The 27,031-nt window shown below is 39.2% G+C and overlaps 1 protein-coding gene across 17 annotated transcripts in view; it reads left to right on the plus strand.

The window, feature by feature from the left end:
• The window catches only part of SCMH1 (Scm polycomb group protein homolog 1), a 148,562-nt gene that overhangs the window by 97,084 nt on the left and 24,447 nt on the right, over positions 1 to 27,031 (plus strand). For 10 of the 17 annotated variants that reach the window (XM_060206127.1, XM_060206121.1, XM_060206120.1 and 7 more), the window contains 5 exons: positions 2,254 to 2,373; positions 10,200 to 10,358; positions 16,648 to 16,734; positions 20,712 to 20,944; positions 24,707 to 24,833. In XM_060206127.1, coding sequence (XP_060062110.1) covers positions 2,254 to 2,373; positions 10,200 to 10,358; positions 16,648 to 16,734; positions 20,712 to 20,944; positions 24,707 to 24,833 — 726 coding nt within the window. The remainder of the gene's footprint in view (positions 1 to 2,253; positions 2,374 to 10,199; positions 10,359 to 16,647; positions 16,735 to 20,711; positions 20,945 to 24,706; positions 24,834 to 27,031) is intronic. The other 7 variants (XM_060206124.1, XM_060206128.1, XM_060206129.1 and 4 more) reach the window with 4 other exon arrangements.

Genomic DNA, 27,031 nt, shown 5'->3' on the forward strand with positions numbered 1-27,031 from the left:
CCTGGAAGCAAAAAAAAAAATGCAAATAAAGACAACAATGAGATATCACTTCACTCCTGTGAGAATGTCATACATCAGAAAAGGTAGCAGCAACAGATGCTGGAGAGGTGGTGGAGACAAAGGAACCCTCCTGCACTGCTGGTGGGAATGGAAATTAGTCCAACTCCTGTGGAGAGCAGTCTGGAGAACTCTCAGAAGGCCAGAAATGGACCTAACCTATGACCCTGCAATTCCCCTCTCTCTCTTCCTCTCTATCTCTCTCTCTCTCTCTCTCTCTCTCTCTCTCTCTCTCTCTCTGCCTCCAGGGTTATTGCTGGGGCTCGGTGCCTACACTACGAATCCACTGCTTCTGGAGGCCATTTTCCCATTTTGTTACTCTTGTTGTTTATCATTGTTGTTATTGCTGTCGTTTTTGTTGGACAGAGAGAAATTGAGAGCAGGGGAGACAAGAAAGGGAGAGACAGACAGACAATATGCAGACCTGCTTCACTGCTTGTGAAGTGACCCCCCCTGCAGGTGGGAAACCAGGGGCTCAAACAGGGATCTGTTCCTTGCGCTTCGCACCATGTCCTTTTAACACACTGCACTACCGTCTAGCCCTCGATAAACCATCTTCTAAGAAAACTTAACCCTTACTTAAATTGCTTCTCATTTCTCTTACCTGTTGCCCCAGATAAGCTATGATCAGTTATTTCCTGATTTTCAGTTATGAGGCATTTGAAATCAGTTTATGACCCTATAATGCATAATCTTACTATCTTTTTTTTTTCTGCTCGTTACATACCAATCTAAAAAGTCCCCCATGAAATGTCTTTGTAGTGCAGAAGTTCTCTATGCATGCTATAAAAATAAGTCAGGAGGGAAAGAAGAAGCTAGATAGGGAAAACAGAAAGTGTTAACTGAGCTAGACAGCCCCAGAATATAACCCATGCTGTATTAAGTGAGCTGGAATTTAGAGAAGTGGAGTTTCAGTTTGGGCATCAGCCCAGCTGGCAGCACATAGCTGAACCCAGCCAAGTTTAGTGAAGCTAATAAAGAGCACATCCTCTAGATGACTATGCCAAGACCAATGATACACTGCTGTGAATGAAAACAAGATCCCTGTCCAGGAAATTGATCAAGTGGATTTCCCCCGTTCTTTATTTCTCTATTGTTCATGTTCTGTATTGCATAGGTAAACATACACATTCACATGCGCCAGCTAGACTTAATTGCATTTTATAAATCCATTTCTAATTCTATATACTTTGTTTATACTGCAGCAAGAGATATCTGATAATGAATTTGGGGGGGTTACTTGAGACTTCTAACTAAGAATTATTGGATAAACCTAGCAGTCAGCAATATCTTAATGCCCCTAAATATTTCAACTGTTTAACTCCCTATGATCCTTTATTTTTTTATATTTATTCCCTTTTGTGGCCCTTGTTGTTGTCATTATTATTGTTGATGTCATCGTTGTTAGGACAGAGAAATGGAGAGAGGAGGGGAAGACAGAGAGGGGGAGAGAAAGATAGACACCTGCAGACCTGCTTCACCACTTTGTGAAGCAACTTCCCTACAGGTGGGAACCTGGGGCCTCGAACCAGGATCTTTATGCCGGTCCTTGCGCTTTGCATCACCTGCACTTAACCCACTACGCTACCGCCTGACTCCATGATCCTTTATTTAGGTTTTTTTTAAAAAAATTATTTTATTTTATTTATTCCCTTTTGTTATCCTTGTTTTATTGTTGTAGTCGTCGTTGTTGGATAGGACAGAGAGAAATGGAGAGAGAATGGGAAGACAGAGAGGGGAGAGAAAGACACCTGCAGACCTGCTTCACCACTTGTGAAGCGAATCCCCTGCAGGTGGGGAGCCAGGGCTCGAACTGGGATCCTTACGCCAGTCATTGCACTTTGCAACACCTGCGCTTAACCCGCTACGCTACAGCCCGACTCCCTCTTTATTTAATTTTATACTCTTTAATTTTTTTTATTGGTTCCATGGTGACATAGTGCATGTTGAACTTTGAGGGTCAAGAGATTGAGATTCAAATTATTTTTATATTTATTTTTATTACTATCTTATTTATTTAATAGAGACAGCCAGAAATTAGAGGGGAAGGGAAAATAGAGAGAAAGAGAGACACCTGCAACACTGCTTCACCACTCACAAAGCTTTCCCCTACTGATGAAGACTAGGGATTTGAGTAACAAGTGTGCTCAACCAGGTGTGCCACCACCCAGCTCCTCTCTCTCTCTCTTTTTTCAGATTCAAATTCTAACCTTAGCAATGTGACCTTCATCACTTCAAACAAACAAAAAAACAGCACTCTTAAGTTCAGAGTATCCTGTCTTAAAAAACCAGGGATTATGGTTATCTCTGGAGAAGGTAGAGTATAAGATCAAGTAGCCAGTACTTTCATAGAACATCATTTTTTGATTGAAAAAAAACTGACTTGGATACTTGACATTCCTTTTAACAAAAGTGAGTGAGCTGAAAGCTTTAGCAAAGGCAATGCATGTGTTCCGTATTTGCTCTAAATGATAAATTTAAACTTTCAGAGGGGAAATTAGAAGTTTTAAGTGGATGTTTCCACCAACATCTTTCCAATAGGTAGAAACTTGAAAATTACTCTTTACCATGTTCTTATGTTCATGCTCACATATAAAAATTACTGTTAATTAAAATTTAGTTAGAGTTGCCTTAAAGATAAGATGTCCGGGGCCCTGCGGTGGCGCACCAAGTTAAGCACAGGTGGCACAAAGCGCAAGGACCAGTGTGAGCTAACAGCTCACCACCTGCAGTGAAGCAGGTCTGCAGGTGTTTGTCTTTCTCTCCTGCCCTCTGTCTTCCCCATCTCTCTCGATTTCTCTCTGTCATGTCCAACAAGAACAATAATGACAACAACAATAATAATAACAATAACAAAATGGAAAAAGTGACCACCAGGAGCAGTGGATTCATAGTGCACTGAACCTCAGCGGTAACCCTGGAGGCAAAAAAAAAAAAGTCAAAAAGACAAAAAGTTGTAGACTTTTGGGTTATAGAAGTCCTTTAATTCAATTTTCACCTAGCTCAAGACTAATTTTTATTGTATTTATAAACATTCCTATAAACACTCATCAAAATTGTAACCTCTGAAAAAAAAGCACCTTTCATCTGTGATAACTCCAGTGGCTAAAAATGTTATTGTTTATTTGAATTAAAAGATGTTTTTCAGTCTTAGAAGACAGCATAATGGCTATGCAAGGCTTTCATGCCTACAGCTCCCAGGTCCTAAGTTCAGTCCTCAGCACAACCAATAACCAGAGCTGAGCAGTGCTCTAGACTTCCTGTCTTTCTCTGTGTCTCTCTTATTAAAATAAAGTAAATATAAATATTAAAAAAGAATAATTATTGAGGGCTGGGTGGTGGTGCCCCCAGTTAAGTGCACATAGTACGAAGCCCAAGGACCCGCACAAGGATCCGGGGCCAAGCTCCTGGTGCCCCACCTGCAGGGGGTAATGCTTCACAAGTGGCGAAGCAGGTCTGCAGCTGTCTTTCTCCCTTTCCTGTCCTACCCAATAAAATAGAAAATTGGCTGTCAGGAGCAATGGATTCATAGTGCTGGCATGAATCCCCAGCAATAACCCTGTAGGAAAATTTAATTAATTAACTAATTAATTAAATATTAAAGAAAATAATTTTTGCAATTCACATTTCTGTCTAAGTACCACATGCTAACCGATTGCACCACTGGAGCTCTGCAGTTTACATTTCTAAGCACCAACCAATTGCTTGTGATGGACACTTTGTTAGATAGTTTGCATTATCTCTAATTCTTTTTTTAAAATTTTTTAAAAATATTTATTCCCTTTTCTTGCCCTTGTTTCTTTATATTGTTGTAGTTACTGTTGTTGTTAGATAGGACAGAGAGAAATGGAGAGAGGAGGGGAAGACAGAGGGGGAGAGAAAGATAGACACCTGCAGACCTGCTTCACCACCTGTGAAGCGACTCTCCTGCAGGTGGGGAGCCGGGGGCTCGAACCGGGATCCTTCCGCCCATCCTTGCGCTTTGCACCACCTGCTCTTAACCCTCTGCGCTACCAGCCGACTCCCCCATTATCTCTAATTCTTACAGTGCTGTCAAGCAAGATATTATTAGCCACACTTCTTTTACATGTCCATAGAGTTTATGACTTGCATATTTAGCTTGTGACTACATAACCAGTATGTAGTGAAGCTGAACTTTAACTCTCATTCAAGTTTGTACCACTTCGGATCACTAGCATTAGCCATCATCCCAGAGTAAGTTGGAATGATTCACTGTGGAAATTCCCTAAGAAATATCAGGTACACTAACATATTCCATAGAAGTCTTCATATTTGAGTAGATTGAAAAGAGAGGGGGGCAGGAGAAGAAGGGGGGGAGAAAGATAAGACACTGCAGCCCTGCTTTACCACTCATGAAGCTTTCCTCAAGGTGGGGACCAGGAGCTTAAACCTGGGTCCTTGCACACTATAATGTGTGTGCATAACCAGGTGTGCCACTACCTGACCCACTAAAAATTTTCCATGCTTTAGGCACCAAAGATCCCAAATTCAATCCCCAGAACAGCCATAAGCCAGAACTGAGTAGTGCTCTGGTAAAAATAATAATAAATTTACTCTTTTTGTTTAAAAAATAAATATTTTTAAATTATCATATAAATAAATTCCAGCCCAGTCTCATTATTTATGTGACCTTGGCCAAGTCAAATTTTAGTTGTCCCATCTGTTCAATAAAAATAATAACATATATGCTCCAGTCAAAACATCATTTTATTTTTTTAATATTTATTTCCTTTTGTTGCCCTTGTTTTACTGTTGTAGTTATTGTTGTTGTTGTCACTGATGTTGTTGGATAGGACAGAGAGAAATGGAGAGAGGAGGGGAAGACAGAGATGGGGAGAAAAAGATAGATACCTGCAGACCCGCTTCACCACCTGTGAAGCGACTCCCCTGCAGGTGGAGAGCCGGGGGCTCCAACTGGGATCCTTAACGCTGGTCTTTACGCCGTCTTTGTGCTTTACGCCACGTGCCAAACATCTTTTTAATTGTTAATGTATACTTCTGTTAATGTACCGTAGTCCATTTTTTTTAACTTAAGGAAAGCTCTTTAATCTCCATGCTCTTAATTGATGGATTAATTTTACTTTAACTCTCCCACGGTACATTGTCTGTCACGGTGCATTGTCAGTTTGTCAGTTTGTTTGTTTGTTTGTTTGTTTTGCCTCCAGTGTTATCTCTGGGGCTGGGTGCCAGCACTACAAATCCACTGCTCCTAGAGGTTACTTTTTCCCTTTTGTTGCCCTTGTTATTTTAGCGTTGTTATTATTGCTGTTGTTGTTGTTGGATAGGACAGAGAGAAATCGAGAGATTAGGGGAAGACAGCAGGAAAGAAAGACACCTGCAGATCTGCTTCACCACTTGTGAAGCGACCCCCCTGCAGATGAGCTGGGGCTCAAACCAGGATCCTTACGCCGGTCCTTGCACTTTGCACCATGTGCGCTTAACCCGCAGCACTACCACCCAACCCTTACCCTAATCAGTTTTATTGGCAGTGATGATTGCCCATATTGCCATGCAAATAATATGCTACACCTTTTTCATGAAGGTATTCAATAAATATTGATTCCTTTGTAAGCAAAATTAGCTCAGTCAATAGAGGGCACTCATGTGTAAAGTATGCCCTTTCTCCATTCTAGTTCTTAATAGTTTCTGCCTGCCTTTCAGCAAAGGGACGTCATTATTATAGTCAAGGGAAAAGGGCAACTACTACTCTACCTTAGATGTGCGCCTTCCTGCCTTTATAGTGAACTTCCCTTTGTCTTTCCTTCTATGTAGGACCACTGTTTCCATTCTATGACTTGCAGCAGAGAATTTGTGTGATAGAGCTAAAAATTCCTTAAATGTCATATGGATTCTTCTATATCTAACTATATAAGCTTACTGGTTATTTCTCCTTCTTACAAACTTCTGTCACACAGAACTACCTACAGATATTCATAACCATGTTTTTCACAACTTGATGTGTTTCTTCACAGTGTCTCCTCTGTCTGAAGTACCTTATTTAAGCCTCTGGCCTTTCCCCTTTTCTAATATAAGATCTATTCATTCTTCAAAGGTTAGTTAAAATGTCACTTTGAAATCTTGTCTGACAAGTCTGACTTGCCTGTCACTCTTGCTCTTTCCTCTTCCCTGGTGACAGTCACTCCTTCCTTCTCGTTCTCATAATCTATTTAAGAAAACAGTTTGCCACCAAATTCATGTCATTTTCTTTCTCATATTTATTTATTTTTAAAACCAAAGCACTACTTAGATCTGGCTTGTGGTGGTGCTGGAGATTTTTTAAAATATTTTATTCATTTATTAATGAGAAATATAGGAGAAAGAGAGAGAGAGAGAAAGAAAGAACCAGACATTACTCTGGTATATGTGCTGCAGGGTATCAAATTCAGAACCTCATACTTGAGAGTCCAATGCTTAATCCACTGTGTCACCTGCTGGACCACTCTTTCTCATATTTGATTTGTTTGTTTTCTGAGAAGGAGAGATCAGAACATTGTTGAGTCAAAGCTTGGGCCTTAAACATGCACAAAATGTACTTTCCTAGTGAGCCACCTTTCTGGCCACCAACTTTTCTTTTAGATAAAATTAAAGTTTCATCTTGAAATAATTTCAGATTTGTAGAAAAATTGCAAGAGCACTACAGAGAATCCCCTTCACCAAGATTCCCCAATTCTCTTTTTTTTTTGCCTCCAAGGTTATTGCCAGGGCTTGGTGCCTGCACCATGAATCCACTGCTCCTAGAGACCTTTTTTTTTTCTTAATTACTATCTTTTTTATTATTTATTTGTTATTGGATAGATACAGAGAGAAATTGAGAGAGAATTGAGAGAGAAGGGGGAGATAAGAGGAAGAGAGAGAGACACCTCCAGACCTGTTTCACTGCTTGTGAAGTGACTCCCCTGCAGGTGGGGAGCCCGGAGCTTGAACTGGGATTCTAATGTTCCTTGCGCTTTGCGCTTTACCGCCCAACTCCCCCTAGAGACAATTTTTTCCCCTTTTGTTGCCCTTGTTGTTTTATCATTGTTGTGGTTATTGTTGTTGTTGTTGTTGCTGTCGTTGGATAGGACAGAGAGAAATCTAGAGAGGAAGGGAGACAGAGGGGGAGAGAAACATAGACACCTGCAGATCTGCTTCACCGATTGTGAAGCGACTCCCCTACAGGTGGGGAGCCAGGGGCTCGAACCCAGATTCTTACGCAGGTCCTTGCACTTTGTGCCACATGCGCTTAACCCGCCGCCTCAGTTCTTTTTTTTTTAATATTTATTTATTTATTCCCTTTTCTTATTACCCTTGTTTTTTTATTGTTGTAGTTATTGTTGTTGTTGTTATTGATGTCGTTATTGTTGGATAGGACAGGAAGAAATGGAGAGAGGAAGGGAAGACAAAGAAAGACTCCTGTAGGGGGAGAGAAAGACACCTGTAGACCTGCTTCACCAACTGTGAAGCAACTTCCCCTTCAGGTGGGGAGCCGGGGCCTCAAACCAGCATCCTTATTCTGGCCCTTGCACTTTGCACCATTTGCACTTAACCCACTGCGCTACAGCCGGACTCCCAATTCCCCAGTTCTTAAGGTTTTATTACAGGAGGACTAGATGGTGATGCACTCAGTAAGACACACACATTATAGTATGCAAGGGCCCAGGTTCAATCCCTCAGTCCCCATCTGCAGGGGGGAAGATTCATCAGTGGTAAAACAGGTCTGCAGGTCTCTCTGTCTCTCCCATTCCTCTCAATTTCTCTCTATATACAAAATAAATTTTTATTACATTTTTAACTTAATATATAGTACATATTTTTTTCAAAAATATTTGACAATGATATACCAAAATTTGCCTTTACTATTAAAGACCTTAGGGTATACTTTCTATAAACAAGGCATGTTCTTCCATAGTCATGGTGAAATCCAAAAATTAATATTGATAAAATTTTAAGAGCTAATCTGTATACCTATCAATACTAAAGTCAGGAAATTAATATCAATGCAGTGTCAGTATTTAATTTATAAACCTTTCCATCTTTTGCTACTTATTCCAGAAATGTTCCTTTTAGTAAAATTAAAATCTGAATCATGAGTTATACTTACTTTTCGTATCTTATTAATCTATTTTTAAAAAATATTTACTTATTTATTCTCTTGTTGCCCTTGTTGTTTTATTGTAGTTATTATTGTTGTCATCGTTGTTAGATGGGACAGAGAGAAATGGAGAGAGGAGGGGAAGACAGAGAGGGGAGAGAAAGATAGACACCTGCAGACCTGCTTCACTGCTTGTGAAGCGAGTCCCCTGCAGGTGGGGAGCCGAGGGCTCCAACCTGGATCCTTATGCCAGTCCTTGTACTTTGCATCATGTGTACTTAACCTGCTCTTTCATTTATCACCCTAGTCTTTCTTTCTTTTCGGAATAAGTAAATTTTTTTATTTTTTATTTATAAAAGGAAACATTGACAAAACCATAGGGTAAGAGGGGTACAACTCCACACAAGTTCCACCATCAGAACTCCGTATCTCATCCCCTCCCCTGATAGCTTTCCTATTCTTTATCCCTCTGGGAGTATGGACCCAGAGTTACTATGGGATGCAGAAGGTGGAAGGTCTGGCTTCTGTAATTGCTTCCCCGCTGAACATGGGAGTTGACAGGTCGATCCATACTCCCAGACTGTCTCTCTCTTTCCCTATTGGGGAAGGACTCTGGGGAAGCAGAGCTCCAGGACACATTGGTGGGGTTGTCTGTCCAGGGAAGTCTGGTTGGCATCATGTTAGCATCTGGAACCTGGTGGCTGAAAAGAGAGTTAACATATAAAGCCAAACAAGTTGTTGACTAATCATGGAACTAAAGGCTGGAATAGTGCAGATGAAGAATTAGGGGGTCTCCATTCTGTAGATAGCTAGTAGACCTATTTTAGTTATATCCCAAAGGGCCTGTGGCTATATTAGTTTTTTTTTTTTTTGAGCCTGAAGTCTGATATGCAGGAGGGTCCAAGTTATTGTCTGGGGAGATGATGTCATGGCTGGAAAAAGGACCAGAAAGCTGGATCAGGGAAGAAAGTAGCTCCCAAATATGGGAAAGGTGTATAAATATTGTTGACTGTAAACCCCACTGATTTGATATGATCTGGGGCCCATATTCAGCTTAGGAGCCTATGTGATCTCTGCATCCCTGTAGGTCTGAGCTCACATTCTGTGGTCATGAGTAGGAACATTCCAAGCTGCCCCAATACCAGGACCCATCTTCCTCAGGTGTAGCATAGAGTATATATTGTCCAGCCTTCCTTCGGAGGATGGAACATTCTCTACCATTGTTGATCCAAGTTGAGAGCAAGGTCCTCTGGGGGCCCACAAAGGGGTCTGTTGTGTTCCTGATAGAGATGACTGGTAATAATGGGGAGACACCCTAGTCTTTCATGACCTTAATATTTCTTTATAAATTTTTGTACATTTATTTTATAGAATGAATCTCAATTAGGTTTGTCTGATATTACCTCATAATTAGATTAAGATAATGCATTTGACAGGAATGCTTCACAAGTAACTCTTCTCAAAGCTTCCTATTGGAGGTAGGTGATGTGTATTTATCCCATTACTATAAGTTGGTTCAAACAATATCTACTGGGTTTCTTCATTGTAGAGTTATTTTTTCCTCTGTATTAGTTGTGCTTTGGAGTCTCTAAATGGGTTTCTCATCTAACTCCTTGAGTCAGCTACTGTTCAAATCATTGTCTTCTAATTCTCTCACTTAGTCCACATTTATTAGTTGGGATTCTACTATAGCCAAGAGCTTTTCCTTTCTCTTCATTTTATTTATTCATTGATATTTTGTGACCATAATTTTTTGTTTGACACACAAATTATCTCAGATTTGTTCACTGGAGGCCCCTAGAATCTGACTCCTACTTACTTACTACATTGCTCCACCACTCTTTGAGCAGCCCCATCATTTTCTGACCAGTGTGTTCCAGACAGAACTTGCACCTCTCTTACTTACTCACCTGTGGTTGATGAGTAAAGATCTATCCTTCATATCCTCAAGATTGTGTTTCTATAGGAAAAGAATCATGTTTTCTTTTCATCTTTTTTTTAACCTTAATTGACAATCTTTTGTTGTTGTTGTTGTTTTTGTCATCTCCAGGGTTTCACTGCTCCAAGCTGACTTTTGCAGATAGGAAGGGAAAAACAGAAACAGAAAGACAGAGGGAAGGATACCACAGCACCAAAGCTTCCTCCAGCATGGTGGGGGCCCGGCTCGAACCTGGCTTCAAGGGCATGACAAAGCAGGTGCACTACCCAGGTGAGCTATCTTGCCAATCCAGCAAATCTTTACACCTGAAGCACCACTCCACTACTTGTGAAGTTTCCTGCCCTCTGCATGTCAAGACAGGAGTTTTAAATGGAGGTCCTTGTGCATGGTGCCATATGCATTCTACCTAGTGAGCCACCACCCAATCCACCAGTAAATCATGATACTTAGCATTCACTAAATTTTTGTTAAAGTGATCAGATTAATTAGCATATAAATTGAAACTTCCTGGGCTTCTAAAGGGAGAAAGGTTTTCCTTATTCCTAGACTACATGACAGGATGGTTTCAGGGGAAATTCCAAAGATAAGAATCACACTTGACTGTGTTCCTTCATTTCTTGAGAGAAGATGATGTCAGCCTTTTCAAATATGTTAATGAAGTCCTAGTGAAACCACAAATGTACAAGAGTGTTGTCAAGATAATGTTAATTAAGGGTTTAATTCTGTCAAACTTAGTAACATCAGAATGTGTTGGAGATGTGATCTAGGAGGTGGTGCAATGGATAAAGCACTGGATTCTCAAGCATGAGGTGTCCCGAGTTCAATCCCGGTAGCACATGAACCAGAGTGGTATCTGGTTCTATCTCTCTCCTCCTGTATTTCTCATAAATAAATAAATAAATAAATAAATAAAATATTTTTAAATGTGTTGGAGAATATTCCTATCCTCCATCTTTCTCTGAAGCAAAACAGTATTAAACTATTAGTTATTTGTATTTGCAAAATAAGAAAAGATTGCATTTAAATGGAAAACTTAAGGTCACACCATCCCCTGACATCTCTCCAGGTTTTTTTCCACTAAAATAGGAAGTTAGAATGTCTCAGAATAAGGCTTCTTGATGGGAAAAACTTCCAAATCCTAGAATCCCAAAGGACAACTAAATAAATCCATTATTAAATAGCTTTTAAATTATTACAAAACCTAATCTCAGTACTAGCTACTCACACATGACTGTATTTTTCAAAACTATTAAATATAATTAGTTATTTTTCTCTATCCAGATTTTTTTAGGCCAGAAGAGAGTAGACTGTTTGCCAGTTAACATTCTGAACTTTTCTGTCTAGTTCTAAGGGAAGAGAGAAGAAAAACTATTTTCTAACTTTTAGAAAAACAGGTAAGATCTAGAGAACTTGTGCAGTAGTTTACCAGAACTACCTGCCAGAGACCCCACAGTGGTCCTGAGTTCAATTCTTAGTACTACCATGCTGGGCTAGCTTCGTGGGCGGGAGACAGACAACCAGGGACTCATGGCTGAGCTGGGAATGCAGTTCAATCTTTATTGATGAGCAGGAATGCAGTGCAATCTATCTAATCTCTATTCATTAGAAAATCCTGTCCTTTATGTCTCCTGAGGCGGAAGTGTCAGGAAGAAGAAGTACATAGGATAGGGGGTGGGGTGGAAAAAGAGCGGGAACCAGTGGGGATTAAACGGTAGAAAACAGGATGTGACTAGGAGAGGGGGCGGAGCAAAGAGTGCGAACCAGTGGGATTAAATCAATGCCTTGTAGGCAGGGTGAGTCTCAGGTAAATCAGTGATTATGTAAATAGACCACAGCATTAAGCAATGCAAGTGAACCTAACTTGATGATCAAAACAGAAGGGGTCTTAGAAGCAGAATTAGAAGCAGACCAACACTACCATATGCTGAGCAGTGCTCTGATGACTCTCTCTCTTTCTCTTTCATGAAAATTAGTCTTTTTATTTAGAATTTACTTATATATTCTGTAAGTTATTATTCTGACATGCGTATTATTACATAACTTCTCTTACTCTAGATTTGTTTTAATGTTCTTGTTTGATGAACAGAAAATTCTCTTTTTTAGTAAAGTTTATATGTTGATCTTTAATAATTGTATTTTGTCTTATTCAATAACTTTTTGCCTGCACTAAATGTTTTGAAAATACTCCTCTTTACATTCTTCCAGAAATTTGATGTTTTCACTTTACATTAATTTTCATATCTCATTTTTTCCACATAGCTATGTAGGCTGGGAAGATAGCATAATGGTTATGCAAAAAGACTTTCATTCCTGAGGCACCAAAGTTCCCAGGTTCAGTCCCCATCACCACCATAAGCTGAGCAGTGCTCTGCTTTATATTTATAAATAATATAAAGAAAAAAGAAAATATAAACAGTTATCTATTGATTCACCACAATTTTTGACTTACTCTCTTCCCCCTCCCCCCCCCTTCAAACATGAGGTCTAGATTTCAATCACCAGCATGTGCCAGAATGATGCTCTGTTTCTTTTTTTTTTTAAGATTTTTAAAAATATTTATTTCCTTTTTGTTGGCATTGTTGTTTTTATTGTTGTTGTAGTTATTATTGCTGTTGATGTCGTCATTGTTGGATAGGACAGAGAGAAATAGCGAGAGGAGGGGAAGACAGAGAGGGGGAGAGAAAGATAGACATCTGCAGACCTGCTTCACCACCTGTGAAGCGACTCCCCTGCAGGTGGGGAGCCGGAGGCTCCAACCGGGATCCTTACACAGGTCCTTGAGCTTTGCACCACGTGTGCTTAACCCTCTGCATTATCGCCCAACTCCCCATGATGTTCTGTTTCTTTCTCTCTCATCCCCCACCACTAGTAAATAACTACCTAAATAAATAAATAAAATGCCCTTACATTCTACCACTAACTTGTTAGTGCTCTTAATAAAAACAAAACTTTTGAAGTCTTCGTTTTGGAACAAAGATGCTATTCAATTAAGGATAAATAATAGATTTGCTAAGAAACATTTAGGGCCCAGATGAAATTAGGATTACACTAGTATTTTTACTAGCATGAGTCAGTGGAGTTTCTGACTCATGGCTGAAGACTGTTAACTGTTTCAATTTTAAGTATCCCTTTTTTGTAGATGTCCTTGTCTCCTTATATTCTTGCTGCTTAACTCTTTCAATTCTCAGTTCCAGATCAGGGCGGCATGTAATTTTTTTTCTGTTATTAATGCCCAGACTGTCTTAAACAACTTAGTGTGTATACAACTAGTAATTTGTTCATTTGTATATATTTTATTTTTTAATTACTTTATTGGTGGATTAATGGTTTACAGTCGACAATAATACACAGTAGTTTGTATATGTGTAACATTTCTCAGTTTTTTGGTTTTTTTTTTTAACCAGAGCACTGCTCAACTGTGATTTATGGTGGTGCGGGGGATTGAACCTGGGACCTTGGAGCCTCAGGCATGAAAGTCTCTTTGCATAACCATTATGCTACTTACCCTCTGCCTACATTTCTCAGTTTTTCACATAATAATTCAACCCCCACTAGGTTCTCCTCTGCCATCATGTTCCAAGACCTGAACCCTCCCCCCTACCCGAGAGTCTTTTACTTTGGTGCAATACACCAATTTGTACTTATTTTTAAATGGCAAATATACCAAAAAAACTAAATGCAGCATCATAGTCTACACCCCCTAAAAATTACTCTGTTGCTGTAAAGTACAATATTGACATAAATAAATGCTTAGTGTATCAATTTTTGGAGACAGTAAGGAAGAAGCACTTTGTCCATAGACATTTTCCTTTTCCTTCAGTCATTTGAATTTGAGCCACTAACAACTCATGGCAAATTTATTGACATAAGTTCCCAAAAATTTCCTCTGATTTCCACTTCAACTCTTTGTGTGCCTAACCTGCTGCACTACTGAGATTACTTTCACTTATCATGAAGAATTTATTTCCTGTAGTTCAGGTCTGATGGTAACAAGTTCTCACAACTTTGAATTGTCTGAAATTGTATTTCACCTTCATTACTAAAAGATATTTTCACTTGGTCTAGAACTCTAAACTGGTCTCTTATTTTATCCCTTAAAGATATCTTTCTGTGTTTTTCTTGGGAAATTATCAAGCTTATTATCATGCCTAGAAAGAGTAAAATTTTACTTCTGTCTTTATCTCATCTGTGTATTATCTTTCATTTTCAGCAGTTCATTGATGCTGTGTCTTGACATAGACTTGAGAATTTTTGCATTTTTCTGCTTGTGCTTTGTAGAAATTAATTAGTTTTTCAATTCTCTTTCTAATTCTCTTATTCTCTATATTCTCCTTCTAGCATAATTATTCACATTTTTGGATCAATTTACCATGTTTCTGTGTCTCTAGTATTCTAATATGTTTATTCCATATTTTTCCTCACATATTTTCTTCGCAATTTTTCTTTGTTATATTTTTAATAGTGATTTAACATTATTTTATAAAATTCCCAGATTTCAGGGAAAAAATTTTTACCCATATGATGTGTATAATTCATCATACCACCCACCAGAGTTCTGTGCCCCTCACTTCCATCACACACACACACACACACACACACCACTTTACATGTTTTCAATTTATTCATTTATTTTATTTGATAGGACAGAGAGAAATTGTGAGAGAAAGAGACAGCTGAAGCTCTACTTCACCACTTGTGAAGCTCCTCTCTTGCATGTGGGACCATTTTTGTTTTGTTTTGTTTTTACTGATGATTTAATACTAATTTACAAAATTATGAGATATCAGGGGTATAATTCTACACTTTTCCCACCAGAGTTCTGTATCCCTTTTCCCTCTATTGGAAACCGCAGTATGTCTCCCAAGATCACAGATATGGGTTGACTGTTAGTTCTATAACTATCTATATATATATATTTGCCCATTTTTTTTCTATAGTCCTGCCTTTTCTTCCTACCCTCCCCCCTCCAGAGTACTGAGCAGCTCTAGTTTATGGTGGTACAGGGGATTGAACCTGGGACTTTGGAGCCTCAGGCTTGAGAGTCTCTTTGTATAATCATTATGCTATCTACCCCGTCCCTTCTCTCTTTAAATCACACCTACACCTATTGCTACTTCCAAATGTACCTTCCTTTTTTCCTCTTCTCTCACTAGGTCCTGATGGAATTGGAGTTCAGGGTCCTCTGGTCATCTTTCTCTAACATTTCTCCCTCTGGGAGTGTAGACCAAAATTCTTTAAGGGGTATAGAAGGTGGGAGGTCTGGCTTCAGCTTCTCTGCTGGACATGGATATTGGCAGGTCAGTCTGTACCCCCAGCCTGTTTCTACCTTTCCCTAGTGGGAAAGGGGAGGTGAGGTTCCAGAGCACACTGGTGATGTCTTCTGCCCAGGGAAGTCAGGATGGAATTATAGTAGCATCTATAGCATCTAAAACTTGGTGACTGAAAGGTGGTAAGATATAAAGTAGGACAAAACTAGGAATAGAGCAGATGAGATTAGGGATCTTAGGGTGCGTAACAGCTAGGAAGTCTATTTTAAGTAGTTTCGGGAATGGGGCTTGAACCTGGATCCTTACACATGGTAATATGTACACTCAACTGGGTATGCCACCATCTAGCCCCCACTATAACCATCTTAGTTATTAACATTGTACAAAAGACAGTCTGGTTATTTTTTTAAATTATTTATTTATTTATCTATTAATAAGAGGAATAGGAGACAAGGAGAGAGAAAAAGAGAGAGGACACAGCATCACTCTGGTACATGTGCTGCCAGAGACTGAACTCAGGACCTCAGACTTGAGATTCCAGCACTTTATCCACTGCACCACCTCCCAAAATACTGCAAGTTCATTTTCTTTAGTAATCTATATTCATATTCCATATATGAGTAAAATCATCCAGTCACCTCCAAGTCCACTTTGTTCCAAATGATAGTCTCTTTGTCTGGTCATCTAACACTGGGCATGTAGGTTGTTTTCATACTTTTAACTATTATAAATGATGCATCTATCAACACAGGGATGAAAGGCTGAGATAGCATAATGGTTATGCAAAAGACTTTCATGCCTGAGGCTTTAAGGTTCCAGGTTCAATCCCCAGCACCACCATAAGCCAGAGCTGAGCAGTGTTCTACTGTACCTCTCTCTCTCTTTCTTCTCATTCTCTCATCTTTCTGTGTCTCTCATTTAAATAAAATAAAATTTACCAAAAAATTGGGGTGCATATACCCTTTCAAATTTGTGTTTCCATGTTCACTGAGTATATGCCTAGAAATGGTATTGCTGGTGCCAGGTGGTGGTGCGCCTGGTTAAATGCTCACATTACAGTGCACAAGGACCCAGCTTCAAGCCCTTGGTCCCCACCTGCAGGGGGAAGCTTCACCACTTGTGAAGCAGGGCTGCAGGTGTCTCTCTCTCTCTTTCCCTCTCTGTCCCCCCTCTCCTCTCAATTTCAGTCTCTATCCAATAATAAATTAATTAAATTTTTAAAAATGGCATTGCTGAATCATAAGATATTTTGTGTGTATTTTTTTAAGTATTCCCCCAAACTGTTTTGCTAGGTCCTGCACCAGTTTATATTCCCTGCACATGTTCCTTTTTCTCCACATTTTCACCAACAATTGTAATTTCCTGTTCTGTTGATGTAGGTAGGTCATTGTCACAGGTGTGAAGGGGTAGCTCATTGTGGTCTTAATTTGCAGTTCTCCAGTAGTAAGTGATGTGGAGAATTTTTTCATATGTCTGTAGGCCATCTGAACATCTCTGGAGAACTGTTTATTCAGATATTTTCCTCATTTTATCATTAGGTAGTTTGTTGTTTTGTTATTGAGCTATTTGACATCTTTGTAAATCTTCTATACCAATCCCTTGCAGATGTATGGTGTAAAAATACTTTTTCCCGGGAGTCTGGCAGTAGCACAGAGGGTTAAGCACACGTGGCGTGGTTAAGCGCACGTGGCGCAAAGCACAAGGATCGACATAAGGATCCCGGTTGGAGCCCCCAGCTCCCCACCTGCAGGGAAGTCTCTTCACAGGCGGTGAAGCAGGTCTGCAGGTGTCTTATCTTTCTCTCCCCCTCTCTGTCTTCCCCTCCTCTCTCCATTTCTCTCTGTTCTATCCAACAGCAATGACATCAATAATAACTACAACAATAAAATGAGGACAACAAAAGGAAATAAATAAATAAATAAATAAAAATTAAAAAGCACACGTGGCACAAAGCGCAAAGACTGGTGTAAGGATCCCAGTTGAGTCCCCCGCTCCCCACCGATAGAGGAGTCAATTCACAGACGGTGAAGCAGGTCTGCAGGTGTCTATCTTTTTCTCCCCCTCTGTCTTCCTCTCCTCTGTTCATTTCTCTCTGTCCTATCCAACAACAATGACATCAGCAACAACAATAATAACTACAACAACAATAAAATAATAACGAAGAGAGAGAGACAGAGAGAGAGAACCTGCTACCATTCTAGTACATGTGCTGCTGGGGATTGAACTTGGGACATCATGCTTGAGAGTTCAATGCTTTATGCACTGTGCCACCTTCTGGATCACCTCTGCCGTATTTTCTTTAGCTTATTAATTATGGTTATATTTAAGTCTTGGTTCTCCTTTATCTGTATCAAATATGAGCTTATATTATCTGGATTTTCTCTTAACAGTCAAGTTATTTTGTGACTTTTTACACTTTTTTATGAAATAATGGCTATTTTTTATTTTTTAATAAAGGCTATTTTATTTAAAATAATTTTTGAAGCTTCAGCTGATACTTAGCATCAGAAAAAAAAAAATCCTTTCCTTTGTTAATCTAATAGGGCAGAGCGAAGTTCCTTAATCTAATTATGGACTGTTCCAGTTCAGGAATGTATTATATTGGGTTTTCAGAAAATTAATTATGTATTTTTTCTATTTTTTATGCAAAAATGCATCACAACTTTTCTAACAGCCCAATACCTATGACTTAGCCTCATGTCCTGGGTTCTTGACTGAACACTAATAAGTCTCGGTCACCTCAACTAAAGAACTACAGAAATTTGTCCTATATTTAAAAGATTTGAGACATATTTCTTTGACCTCTTACCCACTACAAATTCTAAATAGAGCATTTACCTTTTTTTACTTTTTATATATTTATTTATTTATTCCCTTTTGTTGTCCTTGTTGTTTTATTGTTGTAGTTATTACTGATGTCGTCGTTGTTGGATAGGACAGAGAGAAATGGAGAGAGGAATGGAAGACAGAGAGGGGGAGAGAAAGATACTCACCTGCAGACCTGTTTCACTACCTCTGAAGCAACGCCCCTGTAGGTGGGGAGCCAGGGGCTCGAACTGGGATCCTTACACCGGTCCTTGCGCTTCGCGCCACGTGCACTTAACCCACTGCGCTACCGCACGACTCCCTGGCATTTACCTTTTAAAAAATATTGTGATTTTTTTTACTTTGGATAGAGACAAAGAAATGAGAGGAAAAGGGGAAGCAAAGAGGGGCAGAGAGAAATACCTGCAGCACTGTTTCACCACTCTTGAAACTTTCTTCCTGCAGGTGGGAACCAAGGGTTTGAACCTGCATCCTTGTGCACTGTAATGTCTGTGCTCAATCAGATGCACCACCACCTATAGGGCATTTATCTTAAAGAGATCAACTGTGTATTTGAGGTAAACCTTCTCTTTTTAGTAGGGCTATCTCTCCTAAAATCAAAAATTATGGGACCTTTCACTCTCCTTTTAATTTTATTAGTATTATTTCAACTCTTTTTTGTGTGTGTTTGTGGTGCCAGGGTCTTGCGCATGAACAGATCCACTGCTCCTAGACCAACTTATTCATCCTTTCTATTTCAGATGGAGGGAAAAAAAAAACAGGTAGAGACACCATAGCACCACTCCAGCATCCATGGGCCTTTCCCAGTGATGTGGTGCTCCCAGATGGTTCTAAAGGAGCAGAGGGGGGAGGCAAGTTCACACATAGTAATTCAGTTCTTGCCCCTCTGTTCCTAGAAAAACAAGCCAGATTAGAATGTTTCTTTTAAGCACTCTGTTCAAAATCCTCCAGTGACTTTCTTTTATACTTAGAATAAGTTCATATTCATTTTCACAGTCAACTAAATCCTATACCATCTTATTACTACTCCCTGGCTAGCCTAATATCCCTCTATTCTTGCTTATTTTCTCCCTCCATTTCTGAGTTTCTCTGTTTCTCTTCATTTCTCAAACAAACAGACTAACATCCTCCTATCTCAGATTCATTATACTTAATATATCCCCCTACATGGAAAGATCGGCCCTCACATTTTCATAACACTTTCCTTATATTTCATTTGAGAGCTCTGTGCAGATATAACCCCTTCAAAAAGGACTTTTCACACCTCTATATCTTGCTTTAGTTTCATTTGTAGTGTTCATCTGGCTTTATATTGTATATTTATCTATTTTCTGTCTTTCCCTCTAAGAAGAAAGTGCAAACTGTGTCTATTTTATTCATTGTTCTATCCCCAAGGCTTAGAATAATGCATAACCTGTCACAAATCCTCAATAGGTATTTGTAAAATGAATTGGATAGTCATAACCTTGAAGAATTATCCATTTAAATTGAATATGACTAGATTAAAATTGAAAGTACTGTAGCATCGATATTTATAGAATGCTTTGGGGAAGGGAATTACTAACTTAGGACTTAATAGACAAGGTCTCTCTAAGGACCTTGGAGTTAAGTGTTAAAAGCTGAGTACTGATGTATGCCTTGCCAGGAAGAATGGAGAATTCAACATATATGACAGAATTGGTGTTGAGAAAACAGTGGGGCTAGAACACAGATATGGATGACAGGAAAGTATATGAAGAATAACTAGGAAGGCACAATGTCACAAAAGTCCTTGGACAGACTATTTGGATTTAGAGGTAATACAGAACAAAGTGTATTTAAGGTATGGAAAGATACTCTCATGTTTATATAATTTCATGTGGTTCACTACTATTCACTGCAGTAATCACACTGAAATCTTAAGTAGGTTGATGCACAAAATTGCTGAGTTGGTTGTCAGAGCCCCATTTCAAAACACAAGTCCTAATCCCTAATTATTGTGTAACCTGGAGAAGGCATGATTTCCTCTTCCAAACCTCAGATTTTTATTCTCAACAGGGGAGACCTAGGCTTCTATGAGCCCTGTCTCTGAATTTATGTTCTGCATACGTGCTTTAACTGGATGCCTTTGGGATAATTTTTTTTCTTATCACTAGGGCTTCACTGTTCTGGGCCAACTTGTTTCTGATGAAAGTAGAGGGGGTGGGCAGAGAAAGACAAAATAGCATTGAGCCTTCTCCAGTATGGTGAGGAGCCTGAGCCACATACATGGCAAAGAGGGCATTGTCCCAGGTGAGCTATCTTGCTAGCTCTAGGAGAAATCATTTAATACTTTTTATACATATGCTAGGTATAATTAAAAATATTCCAGTTCTGACCAATCTAAATTAGTTCTCCCTGATACTTTCTAACATTTAGGTCAGATGCCAGGAGACTAGCTTCTTGACATAAAACAGTACAAGTGGAAGTAGCATATCTTTTTGCCCCACACTAGCTGGGGTGGGAGTGCAGGTGGGAGGAGGAGGTGATAGAATGAGTCTTTTTCTTGCAGTTGTGATTCCAAAGGCTCCCTACCCTGCATCTGGTGTGAACACCGAGAAGCCTGGCATCCACAACAGCACCAAAACTCTCTGGGAGCATCAACAAGGGCAGAGGGGGCGTAAAGCAGGAAAGAAGCGGGGCCGGACACCCAAGCCCCTAGCTCCGCACCCCATCTCTACCCCTACTAAATCAGCTGATTCTTTGAAATGCCCAAAGAAGAGAGGTCCCAAACCTGGCAGTAAGGTAGGTAAAAATGTGAGTTTTCCAAAAAAGATAAAAGGCTATAAAGTGGTAACACATCCATAACCATTCCTTTTGGAAAGCGTCTGGCTTTATTCTTCACCTCTTATATGTCTTTAAGAAGAATCTCCTAGATTATCATCCTGACTACACTGCTTACATCGAAGCAGGTAATGTTAGAGATAGGATACTGTGGACAAGAAACAAATTTTAACTTTGAAAGTTGCATTTGAGGGTATTATGGTCTAATATCTTCCATAGAGGAAAGACCTTGTTCCTCATTCAGTTGCCCCCGTGAATGCTTAGGCAAGTGAACAGAAGAAGCAAATTGATCTATAAATGTATTTTATGACCCTTCCCCTTCTTTAGAAAAAGAAAATTATTAAGTTATCAACTGTAGCAGGCACTATTACATACATAGCATATAATCTTCACAAAATCCTGGAGATGACTAATGTTAACCTTATTTAGTTGATTGAATTGACTCTTCAAGATGTAAGGTAATTGCACTTAAGTATCATAACTTATAAATGGCAGAAGCTACAATGATGGGTCCCCAGAGCATTCCAAGGTTACTGCTTCCCTACCACTTATTCACTCTGACATTTTCTGACCGCTGGTGAGTCAAGCTTCACTGAGCACTGTTACTGAAAGTGTGTCATCTCTTAATCAGAAGTACTTGTTCATGCATCTCTTTACTAGGGAAATCAATGTTGTGAGAGATCCTTAGCTACTTCTTTTTTTTTTTTTTTTTTTTAAATTTTTTTTTTGTAATTTTATTTATCTTCCCTTTTGTTGCCCTTGTTGTCTTTTTGTTGTTGTTGTTGATGTCGTCGTTGTTGGATAGGACAGAGAGAAATGTAGAGAGGAGGGGAAGACAGAGAGGAGGAGAGAAAGACAGACACCTGCAGATCTGCTTCACCGCCTGTGAGGCGACTCCCCTGCAGGTGGGGAGCCGGGGGCTCGAACCGGGATCGTCATGCCGGTCCTTGCGCTTAGCGCCACCTGCGCTTAACCCGCTGCGCTACAGCCCGGCTCCCCCTTAGCTACTTCTTTGGAGCTTCCCTTTACATCAGCTTCTTCACGTACTTTCCTAGAAATCATGCAGCTCTCTTCTGAACTAGTCTACCTGAGTTAACATGTAAATGATATACCCAGTTCTCCCTGAGCATTTCACTCCAACTTCCTAAGTTCTTGCCTGGGTTTTCTTTGTTCATTAGTTGCTTAGTCTTATTTATTCAGTCTAAATGTCTTCAGTCCGTCTAGAATATGAGCTCCTCGAGGTTAATAATCTAATCTTTTATTCTCCTACAGTACTTTATATCTCTTGGGAGGTGGTTGGTATATGCAGAAAGACTGTCTAGATGATAGCTATATGATATTAGTGATAATGTTTCAGTTGGGATTGTCTCTCATTGTCTTTTTAAATTCTTTGTCACATCCTGACCTTCTTATGTAATTTGTGATGCTTCTGATTTGTTGCCACTAATCCTAACCCAGTCCTAATACTTTTCCATTTCCACTATTCTTATTCTCATGTTGAAAAGGAAGCCCCTAAAGATTCTAAGACCAGAGTCTTTTGGTGATGTGAAGACATCTTGAGGACAATCAGATTAATGGAGAAAACATCTCTGTGAGTTTCCAAAGAAAGAACCAAAGCCAAGCAAACAGGCTTTGTCAAAAAAAAAAAAAGAAAAGAAAGAAAAAGAAAAAAGAAAGAGAGAAAGAAATCAGTAAGCTTCCATCACTAGGAATATTGAATAGATGTTTAGACTAAGTGTCTTATGAGATCTTTCGTAACCCAAGAACTGTGATTCTATTATTGCTTTACTACATTTCCTCAGTCAGTCCTAAATATAGTGGCCAAAATCTTCTTTGTTTCCAACCCTCTTAAAAACAGTTTTCATCTTGTCTTATATTTTATGACTTGATATTTGAATTCTTAATTCCTTTTCCTGGAATTTTTTTTCTTTACTATTCTTGTAAGTGTATACTGCTTTCCACTTAACTCATGCCTTTGGGTTCCTTTATGAAGCAGAGTGGACTTGAAACTACAGCATAGGTTTTGAAGTTGTACAAGCTTTGCTTTACATCTTAGTCATATTTTAGCACCTGTGTGACTTTGGGAAATCTTCTCTGAATAAGGCATTGAGCCTCAGTTTTCTCAAAGTTAAATGAAGATAAGGGAATATATGAATAGATATAATGTGTAAATCTACTTACCTTGAATAATAAAAATGCCTTCCATATTTCTGCTTGCTTCTAAATAGTTGGTACTTAATTCACCAAACATATTCCTTCAGGGATGCCATGAAATCCTACCACCAATCCAGTGAGGCTGAACTGATAATTCCTTTCTTCCCTGACTCAATGCTTATTTGGATGTTCACTTTTTATCAATATTTTTTAAAAAGGATATGTCCATGTTCCATGTATGTTTTGAATACTTTCATGAGTATTTGTATAATAACTTTTACAGGCAAGACCATTGTATCAATGCCTGTTGTCTTTGGTGCTCTCTCTTTAGATAATATACCTCTCTAAGGTAGTTATGCTTATATAGCTCCCAGCAGTGTACTTAACATAGGACAAAGTAAAAAATGTACTTCTGAATATTCAGAAAGTTTTTAGAAAACTATTTCTTGGAGTAGTTTGGGAGATGGTGCAGTGGATATAGCATTGGTCCCTCAAGCATGAGGTCCTGAGTTTGATCCCTGGAAGCACATGTACCAGAGTTATGTCTGGTTCTTTCTCTCTCTCTCTCTCTCTCTCTCTCTCTCTCTCTCTCTCTCTCTGATATTTCTCATTAATAAATAAATAAAATCTTTAAAGGAAAAACTATTTCTTGGGTAGAATGAGATCTTTCTCCTCAAGAGAGGCTGTCTTAGACAGGATAGAGTAGTGGAATTCTCTCAAATCACCTTCATTACTTCCCATATTATTGATGTTGTTATGCTGTATGCTTCACTGAAAAACATTTATTGACACTTACTAAATGCCAAGTATTATGTGAGAATAGTAACCAAAATCAGATCCTCAAAGATCTCCGGAGCTAATAGGAACACCAGTAAGTCAGTATATACTGACAACACCTTGTGATAAATGGAACAATACAAAGTACATACAAAGCACAAAAGAAATAGTAATTATAAGAAATCTAAAAAAAAAAATTACCTGGATAAATAGATATTTGAGGTTAAAAGAAAAGGAAGTTAGAAAAACAAAGGCACCCCAAGTAGAAGATATGGTTTATTATTATAAAAGTGTGGACCAGGTAAAACTGCAAGATTTTTAGAGGATTAATATATATAGAAAGTATAAGTTTTAAGATGAGAATATGTAAGTAATGAGCTAAAGCAGACAAAGTAGTTTTTAGAGTTAGAGACCAATATGCTTCTATTTTTAAGAGAAAAACAAAGAGCAAAGTAATATCAAAGTAGACTTAAGCCACAGAACTTTCTTTGCCTTTTGTCTACCTGTTGAACCAAAAACTTCAAATGATAATACTGAGCCTAGTTTAAAAGACATTAATTAAGCATCGTCTCTACAGAATCCTAGAATCTTGTATACATATTCAGAGAATATATAGGAATCATCTATAATATGTACAGCTTTGGCAAGGGCTGTGTGGAGAACAAAGAAAAAATACAGTCCCATCTACAAATACATTTTAACTTCTTGGGTATATTAAATGCTTAGAATAGAAGAATAACAAGGCAAATTACCTATAATGGGTAGCACATTTTTCTCCATCCATTTTGACAGAGAAAACCTCGGACTTTGCTGAACCCACCACACACCTCACCAACAACCAGCACCCCTGAGCCAGATACCGGCACTGTACCCCAAGATGCTGCCACCATCCCCAGCTCTGCCATGCAAGCCCCCACAGGTAAGAGCAGATCATAGGACTAGCCGTAACAAGCTTCAGGTCCCTGAGTAATCAGTCCTAGCTTGCACTGATAATTAACCCCTTTTTCATTTGAACCCTAAATATAGTATTTTTTTAAATTATCTTTGATATTTGAAATAGTTCAGTTGTACATTTTTTTCTGCCAAAACAATAAAAGAAAACTGGATAGATGCCCTGTGAAACCAGGGCTGGGAAGCTGGGGAATGGGTGGAAGCATAGTTAGCACCAGGAACATCGTGGTTCAGTTCATAATAACACTCGTCCTTCACAGTTCATAATGTTCACTTTGTAGTAGCACTGCAGCCACCCTGCCACCACTGAAACATGTATATGAAACTGCTCTAGTTTTTCTTTTAATCATTGATAGTAGCAAACATTGATACTATGAGAATGAACTTGGTTTTAGATCAATTAATGTTTCATTCAAAACAAAACCTGAGGGCTGGCAAAGTAGTTCACTTGGACAATGTGCTGCTTTGCCATGAGCACAACCCAGGTTTGAGCCCTACCCCCTCCACATTGAAGGAAACTTTGGTGCTGTGGTCTCATTCATTTTCTCTGTCTAAAACAAACAAACAAAAACCTAGTTGCTGAAGTGAATGAGTGAATAGGTCTCCTTGGACTAACAAGGAATCTTCTGATGCCAGTGGTTTGGGAGAATTCAAATCAATTCTGACAGTCTACTGAGAAATAGGATCAGATTTCATCAGTAAGGGGCTCAACTCAGTCTCCCAAGACCACCCTCTACTTTCAATGCCAGTCAGGCTGTGTTACTGAAGACCCCCTCCTCAGGTCACTAGACCACTAGTGTATTAGAATGGATATAAAACAAACATCTAAATGGAAAATGGCATGAGAGCAAGGCACGGAGGAAGGGTGCTGAGTCTTGATGCTTTCCAGTGGCATCACTCTCACAGCACAACCATGTGTTCATCAATATGAAAGCTCTTCAGAACCCCCTCCTTGAGTTTTGAATAAAGGCTTATTATTATTGTTGTTGTTGTTATTATATTATATTGTATATTATATATTTATTATTATTATTATTAGACATATGTGGTTAACATATATAAGCCATTGGTGATTGAACTCAATCTCCAGCCCTTCTCCTCTTCCCAGGTCTGAGGTGGGACTAGAAGTTCCAGCCCTCTCATCTTTGATTGGTCCTCCATAACAAAAGACACCCGTGTTGCCTTCAACAAATCACCAACCATATCACAGTGATAATAAACGTGGGTCATGTGATTCTCTTCCCATTTCATAAACTATCCATGAAGATAACTCTAAAAGTGATCTCTTTAGGAGGTTGGGCAGTAGCGCAGAGGGTTAAGCGCAGGGGAGTCACTTCATAGGCGGTGAAGCAGGTCTGCAGGTATCTATCTTTCTCTCCTCCTCTTGTCTTCCCCTTCTCTCTCCATTTCTCTCTGTCATACCCAACAACGAACGACATCAACAATGACAATAATGGCCACAACAAGGCTACAACAACAAGGGCAACGAAAGAGGAAAAAAATGGCCTCCAGGAACAGTAGATTCATGGTGCAGGCACTGAACCCCAGCAATAACTCTGGAGGCAAAGAAAAGAAAAAAGAAAACATCCAACCACCCAGTGGAGTAACTGTTATATTAAGAATAATACTTAGTAGGAGTCGGGCGGTAGCGTAGCAGGTTAAGTGCACGTGGCTCAAAGCACAAGGACCAGCATAAGGATCCCTGTTCAAGCCCCTGGCTTCCCACCTGCAGGGGCGTAGCTTCACAGGTGGTGAAGCAGGTCTGCAGGTGTCTTTCTCTCCCCCTCTCTGTCTTCCCTTCCTCTCTCCATTTCTCTCTGTCCTATCTAATAACAACGACATCAATAACAATAATAATTATAACAATAATGAAAAGCAAGGGCAACAAAAGGGAAAATAAATAAATAATAATAATAAAGAATAATACTTAGTGTAATGTGGTAGCACAACTGGTTGAACACATTTATTATAATGCTCAAGGACTTGGGTTCAAGCCCCCAGTTCCCATCTGAAGGGGGAAAGCTTTACAAGTGGTGGAACAGTGCTGCAGATATCTCTCTTCCTTTCTCCCTTTTAGTCTCCTTCTCTATCAATTTCTCACTGTCTCTACCCAAAATAAATAGAAAAAAATAATATTTAAAAATAAATAAGAATAATATTTAGGGG

The sequence above is a fragment of the Erinaceus europaeus genome, chromosome 13, assembly GCF_950295315.1.
Source record: "Erinaceus europaeus chromosome 13, mEriEur2.1, whole genome shotgun sequence".
NCBI classification, from domain to species: domain Eukaryota; kingdom Metazoa; phylum Chordata; class Mammalia; order Eulipotyphla; family Erinaceidae; genus Erinaceus; species Erinaceus europaeus.